The 18,520-nt window shown below is 30.4% G+C and overlaps 3 protein-coding genes across 3 annotated transcripts; all 3 read left to right on the top strand.

The window, feature by feature from the left end:
* The first annotated feature begins 795 nt into the window (after positions 1-795).
* LOC113395649 (lysosomal acid glucosylceramidase-like) lies at positions 796-9,380 on the top strand. The gene is made up of 12 exons (XM_026633298.2): positions 796-961; positions 1,089-1,216; positions 3,480-3,531; positions 3,618-3,756; positions 5,774-5,930; positions 6,340-6,500; positions 7,021-7,144; positions 7,625-7,738; positions 8,110-8,257; positions 8,361-8,440; positions 8,829-9,118; positions 9,199-9,380. Exons 1-12 carry the CDS (start codon positions 901-903, stop codon positions 9,296-9,298), a joined length of 1,554 nt encoding a protein of 517 aa, XP_026489083.2. The 5' UTR covers positions 796-900; the 3' UTR covers positions 9,299-9,380.
* Positions 9,381-10,621: 1,241 nt separating this feature from the next.
* On the top strand, positions 10,622-12,531 carry Not10 (CCR4-NOT transcription complex subunit 10). Its single transcript, XM_026633294.2, has one exon. The coding sequence runs from the start codon at positions 10,708-10,710 to the stop codon at positions 12,403-12,405; it is 1,698 nt and encodes a 565-aa protein (XP_026489079.1). The 5' UTR covers positions 10,622-10,707; the 3' UTR covers positions 12,406-12,531.
* Positions 12,532-13,222: 691 nt separating this feature from the next.
* LOC113395654 (WSCD family member AGAP003962) lies at positions 13,223-17,304 on the top strand. Its single transcript, XM_026633310.2, has 5 exons — positions 13,223-13,652; positions 13,825-14,000; positions 15,643-15,727; positions 16,081-16,250; positions 16,908-17,304. The coding sequence occupies exons 1-5, from the start codon at positions 13,385-13,387 to the stop codon at positions 17,088-17,090; spliced, it is 882 nt and encodes a 293-aa protein (XP_026489095.1). The 5' UTR covers positions 13,223-13,384; the 3' UTR covers positions 17,091-17,304.
* The last annotated feature ends 1,216 nt before the right edge of the window (positions 17,305-18,520 follow it).

Below are 18,520 nucleotides of genomic sequence, written 5' to 3'. Positions count from 1 at the left end.
AATTTGCTACAATACGTTCAGTTTTAATAGCTTTAAATATTATGTTGTCATTTGTCATTTTGACTTTTTTCAAAAATAAGGTCATTCAAAGTACGAAAACACAAGGAAACTTCATTTATGTGAGTATAAAATAATAGTGGCCCGAGATGCGACCCCAGAGGAACGGTAAAGGAAATTCTCCACGTTAATAAACACGTAAAACTTAAAATCAAAAGAAATCATATATAATCTAATTAGGATTTTTTTACCGTCTTAACTCTTATATTAATCTGTGTGTCTATCAAAATATATAAATATCTAATCAACAATTTTATTGTTTGTATTTAAGATTTTTTTTTATTTACCCTTTAATTAGTTTTTGAAGTAATTCATTGTTTAAAAACATACAGTTACTCTTTAATTTGATATTAAAATAATCAGTTCCTTTAAGGTAACTGTAGGTAACGTTAATAGTTTTCTTCTATGAAAAACGACCCGTTTTTAATTATAAAGTACTAAAAATGAACAAAAATTTTTTTATCGAACAATAAAGCTGTTAACGAACAGTTGAAAAAAAAAATCTATGATACCCGGAATTTTAACTTAGCTTTTACCGTTATAACATTTACAAAATCAACTAATTTAAAAAAGCTTTACAATACTCTGTAAGCTTATTAATCATAAACAGCTTACAATATCTGAATAATATCAACGCAATGATTATATAGTTGTCACGTTTCGTTTATTTACATTCATGATAATAGTTTTTCTAGACAAAGTTAAATAATCTATCTTATATGATGACCCTAGAATTCCGTTGAACTTCAATTGGATATAATTGCCAATAGCATTCGGTCGTGTTCACTACAAACGTGCATACGATAAATAATGTTATAAAGAACACTACGTTTCAAAAATACAATGAAGGTATTCCTTGGACTTATTATATTCGTTTTAACAAGTTTTACTTATGTTTTAGCCGGTAAGTTCTTAAAATAATATAATTATAAAATAGCTGTGACATTTCACTATTTTACAAATTTTTGTTGTTTTTTTTTTCTTTTATATATTTTTTGACTATAGCTGGCTTAATTTACTTTTTTCAATAGACATACCATGTGCAGAAAGACGTATTGAAAATCAGTCTGTAGTGTGCGTGTGCAACACATCATATTGCGATGATATTACAAGAGAAATTCCTTCGCAAAGTTCGTTCGTAACGTACACTTCGTCGAAGGTAAAAAATATTTTTTATTTTATATTGTTCAATAAGTCCACTCCCCATAACACCACTCTTTGGTGATACGATTTATTTCATAATGTTTACCAAAGAATATATAAACATCCGACAATTGAGACTAAATTGATTAATTAAGAATGCATGACACACCTCACAGTATCGGCTTCTTCGCGACATTTCTTACCTCTGCCATAGACAATGTATTTATTTTTAACTAGACTTAGTATTTTTGCTTGCGTATAACTTCGATAACAGATACATTAAAAATTTAAATGATAGATTATGTCAGATTCGAGGGATATAATATTATTTGGTGCTAATAATTTAGTATTCCGTAGGATTGTTATAAAAATATAGATACTCTTCTTCCTTCGGTTAATGACTGGCATGATTTTGTCTCGGATTTCACTTGGAGAATTTTAAATAAAGAGTTAAATTAAAAGAACCAATATCATATTTTAACATTAATTAATAATAAGAAGGTATACATGTCAACGTATGAGATGTTACTATTATTAGAACATTGTTGCACTAGGCTGTATAACGTAGTAGGTTGTTTATAACGGAAATTAATATTATTCATACGTTACATAGAATTTCCCGTCATTCTATAGAAATCCAAGACAGCTTAAGCTATGTAAAACAGTTAATAATTGTTTAACGATTATACACATTTCCTAGACGCTATACAATCTATATATTGTATAGAATTCAGATTGTTGATTCTACCAGTAAGTATATATAGTAAAGGAAAGTAACGAAATGGGTAATTTATTTTACGTTATTATAAAGTTAGATATTAATTCAAAAATATATAATTGTAACAAAATCGGTAATTTATACCACGTTGACGAATTCAAAACTTAATCACGTCAATTTATTAAATAAGTCATGAAATATGAATTGTCGTGAAAATGGGTGTCCAGCTCTCCTCGATAAGAGGGTGTCCAGCTCTCCTCGGTAAGACGTAAATGCGTCTTGAGATGAAATTGTTAATGACTTTAGACCAAAACCATGAAAAATTGCATGTCGTGAACTTATTTTTTATATATGATAATAAACCATTCTTTATAACACCAATACCCCACCGATCTTAGGAACTAAGATGTTATGTCCCTTGTGCCTGATTGTGCGTTGATTAGCTCACCTTTCAAACCGGAACCCGACGATACTTAGTAGTGCTCTTTGGCGGTAAAATACATGATGAGAACAGTTGGACCAAACTTTGAATGGTATACATTGGATCCGGTAAGTGTCGCTGATCGGGTTCCAGATAATTTTTCTAAGTACGAAGTCGGGACAAGCAGTTTATATAATGTTTTTCTATATAAATCATGACCGCGTAACATGCACAAACACTAGTAGCATTTCCCCGTCATTTCCCCTTAGAAGCGCAATTCCGATCGTCAGGGCTAACAATGAACCAGTCTTCCTATCACCAGAGGTAGAGAGGCAGTAGGGCGAATTTTATACTTTTAATTAAGGGTTTTGGCACTACTACTCCTAGGTCAAAGTCAAAGAATTCAGCTATAAATGGAACAAATACATCATTTGGAATAATAGACGAATATTTCGATCGTTTGTTCGCTTCCGCTCTTAACATAATTTCCCTGATATGGTCATCTATATATATGTAACAATGTATTTTTTAATATGCAACGATATATCAAACCCAACCAGTACGGGTAGTGTATACAAAGCCTAGACCAAGTACAAAATATTTTTTTGGTATTGCCTAAGCGTTTTAATTGTAGAATATACTATTTCATTTTGACTGCCTCGTAGGTCTCTTGGATAGATAAAAAACTACTGATCACTATGTCATTGGGCTTTTCTGTCTAAAAAATTCTCAATAGCAGCTCACTACTGGAAGTTTGTACAGTTCCCGCAGATAGTACGCAAGCTGTTTGGCCTACGCCTGAACTCTTTTCGGGCACGTCAGATTTGCTGTCCCGTTGGATTATAAGAATGAGAGAAAAGACAGTGTGTCTGTGTTAGTTAGCACCTTTGTGTGGGCTCTCTCTTGAGACTGGCCGCCAAAATCGCCAAAATCATCTAAAAATCATCATTATACTGTATTTACCTAGATGTTGTATAGAAAAATATTGCCGGTAACTAGCCGGTAACATAAAACTGACTTCAAATAATTGTTTTTCAACAAAAAGTATAAGAATATGTACTAATTTAATAATAATAATAAAAGAAAATCCTCTGTAATTTCGAAATTGTAAAATTTCCTTCTGTGGTTTTTTATTGGCAGGATGGATTGCGCTTCAAAAAAGACGGTGGAATCTGGAATGATTCAACGTCGGGTAAGATTTTTATTGATATTTTATTCATTAATTATCACATCATTTTATGCAAATTAATGAATAAGTATAATTATTTCATTGGTCAGAATCTTGTTGTTCAACAACACTGGAAGTATTCCCGGACATAAAATACCAGAGAATTGAAGGTTTCGGGGGTGCGGTGACTGATTCTGCTGGAATTAATTGGAAATCTCTGCCGTCTGTACTTCAGGATTCTTTCATTCGGTAATACCTATTTCATTATATATTTTTAACATAGATACGTACATTGCAAATATTGCTAAATAAATAAAACTTATCTAATCACAAATAACTACGCCGTAATTTTTTCAAAGCTTTGCAAACATAGTAAAATTGAAAAAAAAGAATGTCTGTTTGATTTCATCTTGTCATAAATGTTAATGTTGCTATACAATATTACCAATGATTCATTTAGTACAGTATATTTTTAAGATTTTTTTTGGTGCACATAAAATCAACAGATAAATGAAACTGAATTAAAAAAAAATATAGACATGACAAAGTTACAAATTATAGAAAAACACACGCGGTCCAAAAGATTCTTCTGTGGCATTATCCAGAACGGTGGAACTATTACATACATACATCTAATACTAATTATGATAAATAAGAAAAAAATCTTATAATTCGATGTTCTAGTAATATCATTCAATGATGAAAATTATGAAATAATGCTCATTTTCTATCTCATAATATATATAAAACATGTACGTAAATAGTAGTTTAAACAAATAAGGTTTTTCATTGTTAAAACCCATAATTTGTTATCGCCTTAGTCTAAAACATATGTATAATAATCATTTATAACCTATCTAACATACTTGTGATCATAAGTATAAGGATAAAACTGTATAATCACAATGAAAATTGAATCATTATCTTATTTTTTATAATATTAATCTACGACTGTATAATGTACCATATGTAACACTCCTAAATATCTATTTAAATATACACAGATAATATTATCTCTGTACAATCGCAGGTAAATAACGAGATATTTTTACATAAGATTTATTAAAATGAAATCCTTAAATATATATTAATATGAATTAGAAATAGTTACTGTATAAATCACGACCGCGTGGAATGGTGGCAAGAATGCTAGCAGAATTTTCCCGGTGAATCAGAATTCCGATCCTCTGGGCAAAAAATGAACCCTCCTGTAACCAGTCAATACTAATAAAAAAGAATATTTTTGTTTTCATGTGGATAATATTTTTATAGGCATAGAATGTAATGCAATAATGATGTAGCTTATCATATTATAATTATAAGGATATTAATAGAATAATTACATTTTATAATATGTAGGTATGTATATTTAAAAATTATATGTTGTAGTTACATTGTATCTAATATAAATATGTAACGTTCAATATGAATGTATGCGTCTTAGTGGGAGGGCTCTGTGCAAAACCATTTGTGTTGGTACCACTTACTCATTACATATTCTTCTGCCAAACAGCAGTACTCAGTATTGCTGTGTTCCGCTTTGAAGTGTGAGTGAACCAGTGTAACTAGTGTAACACTCACAGGCACGAGGAATATTGGGTTGGTGGCGCTAATGCGATGTAAGGAATGGTTAATATTTCTTACGGCGCAATTGTATATGGGCTTTGGTGACCACTTACCATCAGATGGCCCATTTGCTCGACCGCCTACCTATATCTTAAAAAAAAACAACAAATTCTGTCAAATCTTCTTCATCCTATATGAATTTAGCGAAATAATCTGCGCTGCAGCAGTTGGTTGTATCGTGATTTTTATTTTAGGTATATGTTGTGTGCAATATGGATATAACATTTGTATGATGGACAGATCGCTGTAAAAACGATGGAGATAGAAGAATGTAAAAGAAAAGTTATGTTTTGAGTATCATAGATGCAATATAATTTAACCGCGACTTATATTGGCAATCCTACCCTCTAAAATTTGGAAATAATTGTTAAAAAGTAAGGTAACCTCTATAAACGGATTGGTATTTGAAGTGTTACTTTTTAAAGACCAAATATAAATTTGCAATCATTCTTATTAATTTTATCAGTTGTGAGATTATTAGTAGAATCAAGTTTATGTTTCAAACATCGAATGGCGCCCAGGGCAGGTACCGACATCAAAAGGGCCTTACTTTAAAGTTTACTTGAATAATATGCTTTTGATTTGGTACCCCAACTTGCCTTCAGCTTTGAAGCTGACGCGGTATTGGTTTCTGTTACAGATCCTACTTCAGTGCGAATGGTCTCGAGTATAATATGCTCCGCGTACCCATCGGAGGCTGCGACTTCTCGACTCACGCATATGCTTACAATGAACTGCCCGAAAACGACACGCAGCTTTCGAACTACACACTAGCTCCAGAGGATATCTTATACAAAGTAGAACCAGTTTTATTTTATTTACCGTATAAATTTCGTCGTTAAATTGAATTGCCTCCTTACAATAAGGAGTAAAGCCAGGCCATTAAAATACAATATTTTAATGGCCTGGCTTTACTCGCTAACCTTAATATTAGGTGTCTCTTGAGCATGTAATAACATAGACTTAAACCGTATCTCTCAGAGCGCAAAAAAATTGATGTTTAAAATACTTACAAACTCCAAAAGTACAAGTAAATAGAGCTATATTTTATTTGCGAAATCAAAGAATAGATGTTTCTGTGAACCAGTGCGAGATTAAAATAGAAGTACTGGCACAACCATTTGCAGTGACAAAAATTATCCGGAACAAATAAAATTATAAATTTTTTTCTAATTAAAAAAAATAAATAAAGGAAATTAATTTTAGATACCAATGATAAAATCTATCATGCAAGTAGCAACGGCTCCCGTGCACATTGTGGCCACCACCTGGTCTCCCCCCCTTTGGATGAAGACTCACCAGACGTATGGAGGGTTCAGTCGTCTCAAGCGTCAGTATTACCAGACCTATGCAGACTACCACTTAAAGTAAGTGCTGAAATTAACAAGAAAGGTATATAGCCAATTGTCTTCTATAGACTTGATCGTAAGAATGGTCTAATTAATTTTATTATTTATACCTATTAAGATAATTTTGTAAGTTTGCGGACTAGCTTCTGTGCAGAGCGATTAATTTTTTTTTATCTCTAATATAAATGTGTACCGATCAATGTTTATGATAATCAAATAACGATATACCTACTATGATAATTAAATTGTTTTAACAACTTAACGTTACACGTCAGTTTTTAATTTAACGCGAGCATATTTAATATTTTAACACAATTTCTTTCGTAGAAAAGACGAATGTATTTGTAAACGACCGTAATTCGTTCACATCGAAACATGTGACTCCTACACTACACCTACACTTGCGATACTTTTTTTAAAGAGATTTGAATTACGCCTTGTAGATAAATTACCATCCGACATGCAACTAGAAACTTGAATCAACAAGAAATGTTATATTTCTTGGTGATGCAAGTTTCAGATCTTATATTATTTTCAGATTTCTTGAAAAATACAATCAATCCGGCATACCTGTTTGGGGCATAACGACAACTAATGAACCCATTAATGGAGTAATATCACTTGCATCATTTAACTCTCTCGGATGGGATATGCAGGAAATGGTAAAACATAATTGAATTAATGTCATTAGCTTAAGTAAAATGATACGAGATGGCTCTGTTGGGAGTGAGAAACTTGACGGGATTTCTTAGGATATCATAATTTCTCAACAGACGCTGTGCGTTGTTATATTAAAATTTTAAAATATGTTAATTGTTTGTGCCTTTATTTTATTGCCAGGCAGCCTCACAATATAGATTTTAATTGAAAATATATTATGATCTTAAACTTACTACATTTTCTAACTCTTCATTTGTGTTAGTAAAATTAATCTCGTGGTCGGCGGTGAAGACATAGCAAGGAAAGCTGCACGAGTCGAATGAAATTCCGCTTGGGCATTCCCCAAACCGCATTGAAGCAGCTTGGTGGAATACATTCCAACTTTCAAAAAAAAAGGAGATCTATCAGTGCCTTCTTTAATTAACTTTACTTTGATCAAAAGAAGATAAAAGAAGAGAAGTGTTAATGTTAATCTTTTTTAGGGAGAATGGATTTTGAACAACTTAGGACCAACGATCCGCAATTCCGCGTTTAAAGATCTCAAAATATTAGCTGGTGACGATCAAAGAGCCACTATGCCGTACTGGTTCAATGTGGTGAGTTAACAATTGCATTATGTAAGCAGTCATGCGTTAGACATCAAATATGAAAATGCAATTTATAATTTTGTACCTGAAATCCAACCAACGATGTCAAAATTATAACAGATTTTGTAATTTGTGAATATTCAAAATACCTAGTCAATGAATCTATCTTTTATAGATAAGTCAAAGTACCTTAATCAATTTTATGTTTACAATAATAACTATAATCTTAGATAAAAAGCGTTTTTTTTATACGTACACGAAATATTTTCACTTATAATGTTACGTTATTTCGATCATTGGTCCGAATATTTTATTCACTAGGATTTCGATTCGTAGAATGGACTATAAAATATTTCTATATTTTATTTTTATACTGTTAGATGTTTGCGCGCTACCCAAAAGCATTAGACTACGTCGATGGTATGGCAGTACACTACTACACTGACAGTATTATACCCGCCGCTGTATTTGATGCAATCACTTTAACACATCCAGAAAAATTCATTTTGGCGACTGAAGCTTGTGAAGGTATATTAAAATTGATACTCAAATGTATATTTTTTATATGTATGTGTATTTTTTAGTTTTCAATTTTAGACAAAATTAAATATTGTGTACTTATTATTTAAAGGTGCCTTCCCGTGGCAAAAAGAGAAGGTACTACTCGGTTCATGGGACAGAGCGATAACATACATAGAAGACATTTTAGAAGTAAGATTACACTTAATTATTATGAACAAATTTCTTAAAGCTTCAAATTCGTCAATTCTGGTGTTCCACGAGGCTGCGAACTATCACCCGCTCACTATAACTATGACTATCACTATCTTCTGCATATCAATGCCTTGTTGTAAATCAGGAACATTTACTGCTATACAGACGACAGTACCGTAGACACCTTATATACCGGCCGTGCTAATATGGACAACTGCAAGAACCCCGGTATTGCAGATGTCCATGGGCGGTGGTAGTCACTTACCATCAGGTGAGCCTCCTGGTACTGTATATAGAGTTACCCCTTGACAAATTTGGAAAAATTATAATATCTTTACTTATATATCAAATTATTAAGTTTTATAAAATTTAATATTATTTTTAGGATTTAAACTACAATTTAGTTGGATGGATAGATTGGAACTTGTGTCTGAATTTGGGTGGGGGACCAAATTGGGTTGGAAACTTTGTCGATTCGCCAATAATTGTGGATGAAGACAAACAGGAGTTTCTGAAACAACCGATGTTCTATGTGATGGGACATTTCTCAAAATTTATACCCCGTGAATCAATAAGGATCAAAGTTGTGGAGAAGAGACAGTTATTTACACCAAACCTGCGTCATGTGGCTTTTGTAACGCCAAAAAACACGATTGTGGTTATTGTACACAATAAGTAAGAGTTATTTTACGTATCTTCTGCGAAGTTCAATATTTACTGTTGACTTAAAGCTAATATGTCCGTATTTCTTTCAGTGGACAAGCCAGAAACATTCGTTTGAAAAATGGCGGCAAACAAGCAACGTTTAATTTGGCAGCATACTCTATAACTACCGTTGAATTTCCATATGAATAAAACATTGAAATAAAATAACTATACCAATATTGCAATGCGTACGAAAAGTTATAAAATTTAGTATATATTAACTAATCACTTCCAGTCATTAGTCTATATTTTTTTATTTTTCAAAGAAAACATTATATCAAATCTTAATAACTAACATGAACATAAATGAAAAATTACTCATACAAATAACTAATACAGTTTCCACTAATTTAATTTGTAACAACGGTGGCGCCTTTATGGCACTCAATTAATAGTGTCGTATTGTTTTTGTATGTTTTATTAATTTGTTTTAAAGTTTTCTAATTTCCTATTTGTAAAATTGTAGTGTGCATTGTGTAGAATGTTGAGCAAGTAGTCCAATAAAAAAGTAAAAAAGAGAAAAATAGTATTGTTAAATCTTTAGAGATACGCAGTATAAAACCTATCATTTTGTATGCTTTCTAAATTATAAAGCGCATGTGATCGAAATAGAAGTTTTACTATCCAGTTGAATTCCCAAAACACGCAACTCGGTTACCCTGTTCAATATTGTGTTGCCAAGTCAATATGCAATTCAATATTTTTTTATGTCATTTTCTAGTAAATACTATACTATAAAACATATTTTTTTCATTATATTGAATTAAATTTTCGTAGTGTACAGTACTTTTTAATTTATTTAAATCTAAAGTAAGTTCTTTTCTATATTACAACATTGTATTGTTAAATTTTACGTGTTAAGTTTTAAGTATCATGATACTTAACTATAATACGCCACAAATTGTTAATGTTTACAAATGTCCACGCACTTTACAACGTTGCCAAATCTCGTCTCGAACTCCCTGTGCGTGGTATGGTTTCTAGTAGACAAATTGGATCCAATCTCGCAAGTTGCGTGGTTTCGCGCGCTTTTGCAAATGAATAGATTTGGCAACGTAGCGTTTTTATTGTTATATTAACGTTATCTTGATGTCTTCATTTCGTTATGATACTCATAAAACGTTATATAAAATATTGAAAACGATATGTCGGTTGAGGTACCGATACTATTTCGAACGTTATTATATCGTTATAAATTCCGGTATAGATAACGTTTTAAGTCCCCGGATTATATATATTTATATGTTTATGTAATGTGATTCAAGTGAATAAGGCTGTTTACATAAGGCGCCGCAAAAGTAATGGTACCGTCCAGGCCAGCGATCAGTTTTGTGTATCTACTTTGTTTTGTGTTGACTTGGAGATAGGTACACCTTTGTCTTGTTTCAAGAGAAAATAATTAAGCAAATAAAAAAAGTTAAGCGTCTCTGAAGGCTGTCACTCCCCTTGTCAATTGTCAGTGTCACTGTCAAGTGTCATCAAAAATTTTAACTCGAACTTGCTATTGCTAAGTTACAAAAAAACTTTTAAAAGTTTCTCATTAGAAAATAATTGTAACCATGGCAAACTCCAAAGACGAGCCAGCTTTCCTTGCTCATCAGTGTTATTTGAAAAAAGACTACGCAGGTGCAATGCAACATTTAAATGAATTGGAAACTATTGTCGGCAACAACAGCAGTTTGTTGAAACGAGTACAACACAACAAAGCTGTTGTTGAATTTGCTATCAGTGACATGAAAAATATTGATGCATTCAAAAAATCAATTACACAATTTACAGGACTTAATTTTTCTGAAGTTGATATAAAAGATACAAGTATGCCTTGCTTATTATACAACTACGCCGTGGTGCTATATCAGTCTCGCTACTACTATCAATGTACAGTCGTATTAGAAAAGTTATTAACTTCTAAGAATATTAATGACACTAAACTGCATCATAGAATCATACTACTATTGCTTGAAGCTACATTGTGCCGTAGAACATATGAAAAGACATTGGAAATAGCCAAAAATCATGGTGAACCCCTAAAGTCTAATAACGAAGTGAGTGATTTATATGAAAGGTTAGTTTGTAGAGCGCAGCTGTATCTCGGGCAAAAGGTTAACTTAAAGCCTGATTCAATTGAAAACATATTTATTATAGCCCAACAGAAGTTTGTGAGTGGTGATAACATTGATTCAGCCAATACACTTGGTCAATATAAAGCAATGAAATTCAATTATGATTTAAAAACTCAAGGAGAAGATATTTGGGCTGCTATTAATAACAACCTTGGTGTTATATATTTGTCTATAAAAAAACCATTTTTGGCCACAAAATACTTTCAACATGCTGTCAAAGAGCACTTCAGGGCCATGGAAAGCGAGGACAGTGAAATGTTGATAGCATGTAAGGACAGACCACTATATGTGTATAATTTAGGGTTAGCATTGTTAGCTGCTAATAACTCAGAAGGAGCATTTGAGTGCTTAGTGGAGGCCGCTCGTCACTATCCAAATAATCCTCGGATATGGCTGAGATTGGCAGAATGCTGTGTCAAGAAATGCTGTAATGAAGAAGCACAACAGTTTACAGTCAAGAAACTAGGTAGTGGTCCACATACAAGAATTCTTCTTTCAAAAGAAAATAAGGAGAAATATTCAACATCTGGTGAATCATTTGCTATTCCTTCACTTTCGCTAGAATTTGCCGCCCTTTGTTTGAGAAATGCAATAAGTTTACTCCCTGATCAGGAAACGGTATCAGACACTAGTACAGCTTCAATTCAAGCACCTCCGGGCCCCCCTATTAACTGGAAACAGAGGTGTGACCTGAAGAATTCAATCTTAGTCCTCCAGAGTTACATATTTCTTCATTTGCAAGATCCTTTATCAGCTCTAATGAGTGCAAATGAATTATTGAATCAATCAGATGCAACAACTTGTCAGAAGGCATGGGCACACATTTATGCTGCCGAAGCATTGATTAACTTAGACAAAATAACAGATGCCGTGGATCACTTGCATCCTCCTATGATTCATGACTTGGTTTCAGTCCTACCATCACAAATGAGAGATATGATTGCAGTTTCGGTTTGGGCTAAAGCAGCTGTTTGTCATATATTAAGGGGAGATTTAATTACAGCAAGAAAAATTTTATTACAAATCAATTCACCAAGAGTCTTGCCACTACAAATGTATTTGGAAATTTGCACAGGGAATATTGAAAATTGTCATACAATATTACGAAAGATTCGGATATCCAACACATCTTAACCTTTTATTTGTGGTTATTTATCAAATATTGCAGCTGTTTCGACAGGGAATCTGTTAATTACTATTAAATATATTTATGATATTATAACTTATTATTAATTGAATATTTTGTATTAAATTATATACCTACAAAACTTTTGTTTTTAAATCATAATTTGAATTATAAATATTGTAAGACAAAATCAAATAAATATAGTATTCATTTTGCAAGTACAAGGTTTTATGTTGATAATGGGTTATTTTAATATTTAAGTTGATAAAAAGTAAATTTCTTATAAAAGAAGGAAATAAGTAATAATGCGTAAACGAAGAAACAATAACTACAATCGTGATCGGCCGCGGCGCATTCATAATTTCTTATGATAACAATAAATAATACAAAGTAAAACTGCTATTAAAGGTAATATGCGGCTTGTAAGTTGTATATATATATATATATATATAATGTGTAGAATACTCAGCATGATGAATGTTTATATTCTAAATTCTTAATGTACAATAAAATTAAATTATATTTGCATATGATATATTTTTTTAAACAAAACGATCTGTAATAGGTATATATAATTTTAATAATAACATTAAGTGGTTCTTTTTTTATAATTCTCGTTAAAACACAAAGTAAGTGTGATGCTTCTATGTTGAATAAAGAATGAATTTGATAAAACAATTTTTTGAACAGAAAACAATTATAGCACTGGTAGCACTGTCACTTAATGTCATAAAGCATAAACATTTTAGTTCAAACAAAATGAGTGAGCTATCTACAGTTCTACACTACACACCGATTAACAAGTTGTAATTAATAACGAAAGTTTCCTATTCATAAATATCTACTTTGTAATTACAATTTTGAATTGCATTGTTGTCAATTATTTAATAATCGAATATATGAATATAAATTGTATTCAATTAAATTTATGAATGTAACATATATTGTTTATTTTGGACAAAATATCTTCATGCTGTATAAAGAAAAATGTCTAGGAGACTAACGTTTCTTCTTGCTGTGATGGTGGTATTAATTTACTTTTCGTTAATTGTGTTTATGTTACGTCCCTTGCAAGGAGCTAAAAGTTATTACGGAAATAATTTAATAAATCACCTCGGTTTACGAGAAACACCCAGGGTGAATTGGTGTAAACAGCTGCATCGGCGTTCTCCACCGTCTCCAAATGTGGTAGCTCTTGTGTCATACCCTGGTAGTGGAAATACTTGGTTAAGATACCTACTGCAACAGGTTACAGGTATTGGTTTAATATATATAATACTGATATTAGATAGAAAACTAGTTTCAATTTAAATTATATTAATTCAATAACTTTTTAAAAAATTAATAGAATATTTTAGAATAAAAATAAAATGGTAATTTATAGTTATTTTAAATTATTTTATAGATTTGGTAAACAATTATTGCAGGAATTGTAACAGGTTCTGTATATATGGATTATGGTCTTCGAATGCATGGTTTTCCAGCTGAGAATGTGACTGATGGATCAGTATTAGTTGTCAAAACTCATGAAGCTCCACCTATCGAAGTAGACAAATTTAAATCTGCTATACTCCTCATCAGGAACCCCAGAGATGCTATCTTGGTAACTATTATAATATGAACTTATTCATTGAAAGTAATGTGTGTTATAAGTTTATTCCTTGGTCATTATATTATTATTTGTCAAATCTGAATGCATCTGAGTAATTCTATTAAATTTTTTTAGTTACATTTTAATTTATCTCTTCATAAAACTATTAAAAATAAAAAAATTAATATGAAGACAATATTGTACAAAATTTCACATAAAAACAAATGTATGGTACATTATAATAAGATTATTACATAAATAAGAAATTGAAATACTTAAAATATATAAGGAAATCTCAAAATCAATCAATCAAAATCTATGAGAGTACTAATTAATATAAAAAATTAATATAAACATAAAAAAGAATTAAGTTATCAGAAAAATATAAAATGCATGCACTGTTTATTATTACCGCTTCATGATTTGCAGCTTTTCATTAAAATTAAATAATTAATTTTATTTTTAAAACTAGAACATTAAAATCACTAACATAATAAATGACTCAGTTTACAAGAAACCATGTATATATTATCCATTTGCTTGTTTAGAGACAGAGTTATTCATAAACAAAAAGTTGATATTTATTGTTTAAAAGAAATGAGAACTATCTCTCAACGAAGTTAATTATACTAATATTATAAACCTGAAAGTGACTCTGTCTGTTACTTCGTCACACTTAGGCTTGATATGGAGATAATCTGAGTCCTGAGAAAGGACATTTAATACATCCCTCGAGGGGGTCAAATGTTGACAGTTGGTGTGCTATAGGTAATGTTGAATAAATTTTGCATAGGTAAAGTTGCATATTCATCTAGTAAAGAATGAAGCTAGAGAATAGTGTATTCTGAGAATGACATCAAAATGAAATACATGGTTGAAATATAATATGTATATATATTTAATACCTTTATGTTGTATCATATTTCAGTGTTCTGTGTTGCAGCTTTTAACAATATGCTTCTGCACTTAAATGAAGTTTGACCGGTAATTGTTTTTTTTTGTATTTTTTTTTTCCCTTCATTTTATAATTTTTTCAAATATATAAGTATATAAAATATAATATGTATATATATTTAATACCTTTATGTTGTGTCATATTTCAGTGTTCTGTGTTGCAGCTTTTAACAATATGCTTCTGCACTTAAACGAAGTTTGACCGGTAATTGTTTCTTTTTTTGTTTTTTTTCTCTTCATTTTATAATTTTTTCAAATATTTACGTATATAAAATACAGTAGATTTACATTTGTTTTTAATTTATGCACATTTTAAACTTAAATCACTAAATTAACTATGTTATATTAACATATATGATATTCCAACAGCTCTGCTATATTGTGCACTACAAAGATTTATTCATTAATAAATCTTTATTTATAAGACATCACTATTCCTATCTATTTTAATTTTACTTCTAAAGTCCGATGACATCTTTGATGCAATTCGAAACACAAAAAGAGCTTTTTTATGAATAACACTGATTACATTTCAAGGTCAAAGTTGTTTATTTATGTTTATTTGCTATTGGAATCTGCAATTGTATTAACAGTTATTACACCAAGTATATATATAGTGTAAATACCTTAACTTGGTCAAGTTTGTGTTTATGATTTGTTACTTAATGAAATAATTTATTTATTGTAAACTGTATTTCAGGCAGATTTTAATAGGCTACACAAGGGTCATATAGGAACAGCTCCAAAGTCGGCATTTAAAAAATCGAATAAATACAAAAATTCAGGTTAGTACAGTGCTTTCATTTGATTAACATACTTTTGTTTTAATGTTTGATGCATATATTAATAATAACAGTGATACTTATTTCTGAAAGGGATTTATCCAGTCTACTTGGTACTAATACTTTGATATTTATTTGTTCCCAACCATTTATATAAATATGTCCTTCTAATCTTTATAACTTATTCTTGTGTGAAAAATTGAATTGTTATTATTTTTTGCTGGCAATTGTAACATTAGGTTAGATCCCAACAAAACTTTAATAACTTGATACCTTATAATATAATCTCCTACTTAACGTAAATATGTTCATTGCTCAATATTCCTTCAAATACAAATAAGAATTAATATTTTTAGATTGGTCGACATATGTATTTAACCAGCTGTCAACTTGGGAGACTCTCCATCGACTGTGGCTTAAGAGGTTCTTGGGACCGGTACATATTGTGTTCTACGAGATCCTTGTCAGGGATACCAGGAGGACATTACAAGAGATTTTGAATTTTCTCAATCATACAGTAACTGAGGTAAGTGTTTTTGGCTGTTAATTGACATAGTAAGCCTTTTTAAAATAGAAAGCTTTTTATGTTATGGCAGCACTTGGCATAGTATTTCTTATTGTCTAAACACAATGTGTGGACCTTTTTTAACCATATTCGCTTCATTTGTACGAAGATGGCGTATAATGTAAATATATATCTCTTTTTAATTTTTATTTAGCCTGATTTTAGTCATAAATTAGTTCGAAGAATTAGGAAAATATTTGCCATGAAGGTACTTTCAGTGTATGGCATGTGAATACTATAAGATCAGGTATACACTCGAGACAAATGATTCGAGAGACAGTGCGAAACAACTAAAGGTTTCAAAATACATTTGTTCACCAGACTTTAGCTACTCCTTATGGTCAAGATGTGGCATTATTGCACTTGCATTGAACTATTTGTTTGATAATAATTAGTCCACAGATTCAAGTGGAGCTGAGTGTATATATTTGAGAATATGCTGCTTTAGGCTTTTATTATTATCATATTTTAAGGTTAAAATAGAATAATAGAAACACATATACAAATTTTAAAAATGTCTATTTATTTGTTTTAAAATAAATTTTGCCCTTAGCCGATTAAAGAAAAATTAAGCAAAACATCAAACGAAGTTATAAGAAATTATTTTGTTTGTACCAGGATGACATGAATTGTGCGGTGGCTAATCGGGAAGGAATTTACAGACGAAAAAAGAAATATCACGACTTTGAACCGTTTTCACCGGAAATGTATTCTGCAATAAATAAAGTTCGATATAGAGTATTGCGTTTGGTATCCGATTTTAGGAAAAAGCAAAACTATACTGGCCTATACCACAGATAAAATTGCTATTAATGACAATAGATAATTGTACAGAGTTATATTTTTTAAAAAGGAATTTAGGTAATGATAATGTTACTCAATATTACTAAATGTTATATTTTTTAATATGTTATTTATTTAAATCAATTTTACTATGTAAATCATCGAATTTGTATTGATATAATGCTTATTGTAGATATTTTCAACATTTTCATATTTTTTTTTCTGTGTTATAAAACACTTTATGTATTGTTGGCCTAAGTATTAATAGTATGTACTAAACCTAGATATTGATTAAGTCTTTCATAAGTTAATTAAACTGCAAATTGTAATTAATTAATTGAAAACAATGCTCATGCAACTTTTATGTATTTACGTAATATTTTAAGACCTATTATTTTTTGTTAAAGGCGGCAATGGCGCTATCGAATCCTATTAGACGAATAAGTAATCATTACGAGTGTTTCGCAAATGTACAAACTAACATATAAGATAAGAAGTACTCCTGAACTGACATAACATATACATAGATTATAATTTTATTTTATTTATAAATATAATTTTAATTAATTAAAGTACGAACACGAATGATTCATATAAGATTTCGGTTCTTTAAAGAAATATTTATTGATTTAGATTTTATTGACCACCGCAGAGTAAATGGAACAAAAGGCGGACTTAATGCCTGAAGGGGGGTAATTAATAATGAATATTATATATTTTTTAATTGATTTATTATATTTATTAAAACCAGTTTAATGTTCCGCTGGACAAAAAGATGATGTCATATTGTTGTATTGATTGTGTAAGAATACAAGAGCCTAGAGAAATAATATCATATTTCGGTCATTCAATAGATAAATAAAGAAGGTTATGGCCTAAACATTTTAGAAGTTTTGTTTGTTAAGCGTATACTTATATGTGTATTTCAAGTAAATAAATGAAAATGTGGATTTCCAAAGTTAATGTTACTATTTAGATATGTTTATAGTTCTTAGATGGAAATCGGTTAATGCTCATTCTCTTAGTAATCTTAATGTTTTAATGTGTGGATATAGTTATAATATAGAATATAATGTTGTTTGTGGTATTCTAATGGCTAATTTTATACATGACTAATATCTAAATAATATAAAAAATATTTAATTTATCAGTCATTAAATTAGTTTAATTATATTTCTAAAACAATAATAGCATGATGTGTGTAGTTATTTATGGTTACAAAATGTGTTTAGGCATTATTGTTTTTCAAAATTAAGTGGCCCAGAATTGAAATAAGTATTTTATTCACGTGGTCACTGATGTTTTCTACTGTAACTGTGCTTCTTTATAACAATTCAGTGAATAGTGAATGTGAAAGTTTCATAAATATTAGTTTAATAATTTACTGTTGAGGAGTTTCATCATCTCAAGCAATCAAATGTGTAGAATCAGATATATTTAACAAAAAA

This window comes from Vanessa tameamea, chromosome 21, assembly GCF_037043105.1.
Source record: "Vanessa tameamea isolate UH-Manoa-2023 chromosome 21, ilVanTame1 primary haplotype, whole genome shotgun sequence".
In the NCBI taxonomy this organism is placed as follows: domain Eukaryota; kingdom Metazoa; phylum Arthropoda; class Insecta; order Lepidoptera; family Nymphalidae; genus Vanessa; species Vanessa tameamea.
The sequence above is the reverse complement of the archived record's forward strand: the minus strand, read 5'-3'. Positions and strand labels throughout refer to the sequence as shown.

Excerpts from the sequence above, each read along its gene's own strand:
- LOC113395649 (XM_026633298.2), top strand. The coding sequence starts at position 901 with ATGAAGGTATTCCTTGGACTTATTATATTCGTTTTAACAAGTTTTACT. Across the intron at positions 3,532-3,617 it reads CTGGAATGATTCAACGTCGG|AATCTTGTTGTTCAACAACA; the intron begins GTAAGATTTTTA and ends TTCATTGGTCAG. Across the intron at positions 7,739-8,109 it reads TGCCGTACTGGTTCAATGTG|ATGTTTGCGCGCTACCCAAA; the intron begins GTGAGTTAACAA and ends TTATACTGTTAG.
- Not10 (XM_026633294.2), top strand. The coding sequence starts at position 10,708 with ATGGCAAACTCCAAAGACGAGCCAGCTTTCCTTGCTCATCAGTGTTAT.
- LOC113395654 (XM_026633310.2), top strand. The coding sequence starts at position 13,385 with ATGTCTAGGAGACTAACGTTTCTTCTTGCTGTGATGGTGGTATTAATT. Across the intron at positions 13,653-13,824 it reads CCTACTGCAACAGGTTACAG|GAATTGTAACAGGTTCTGTA; the intron begins GTATTGGTTTAA and ends CAATTATTGCAG. Across the intron at positions 16,251-16,907 it reads TCAATCATACAGTAACTGAG|GATGACATGAATTGTGCGGT; the intron begins GTAAGTGTTTTT and ends TGTTTGTACCAG.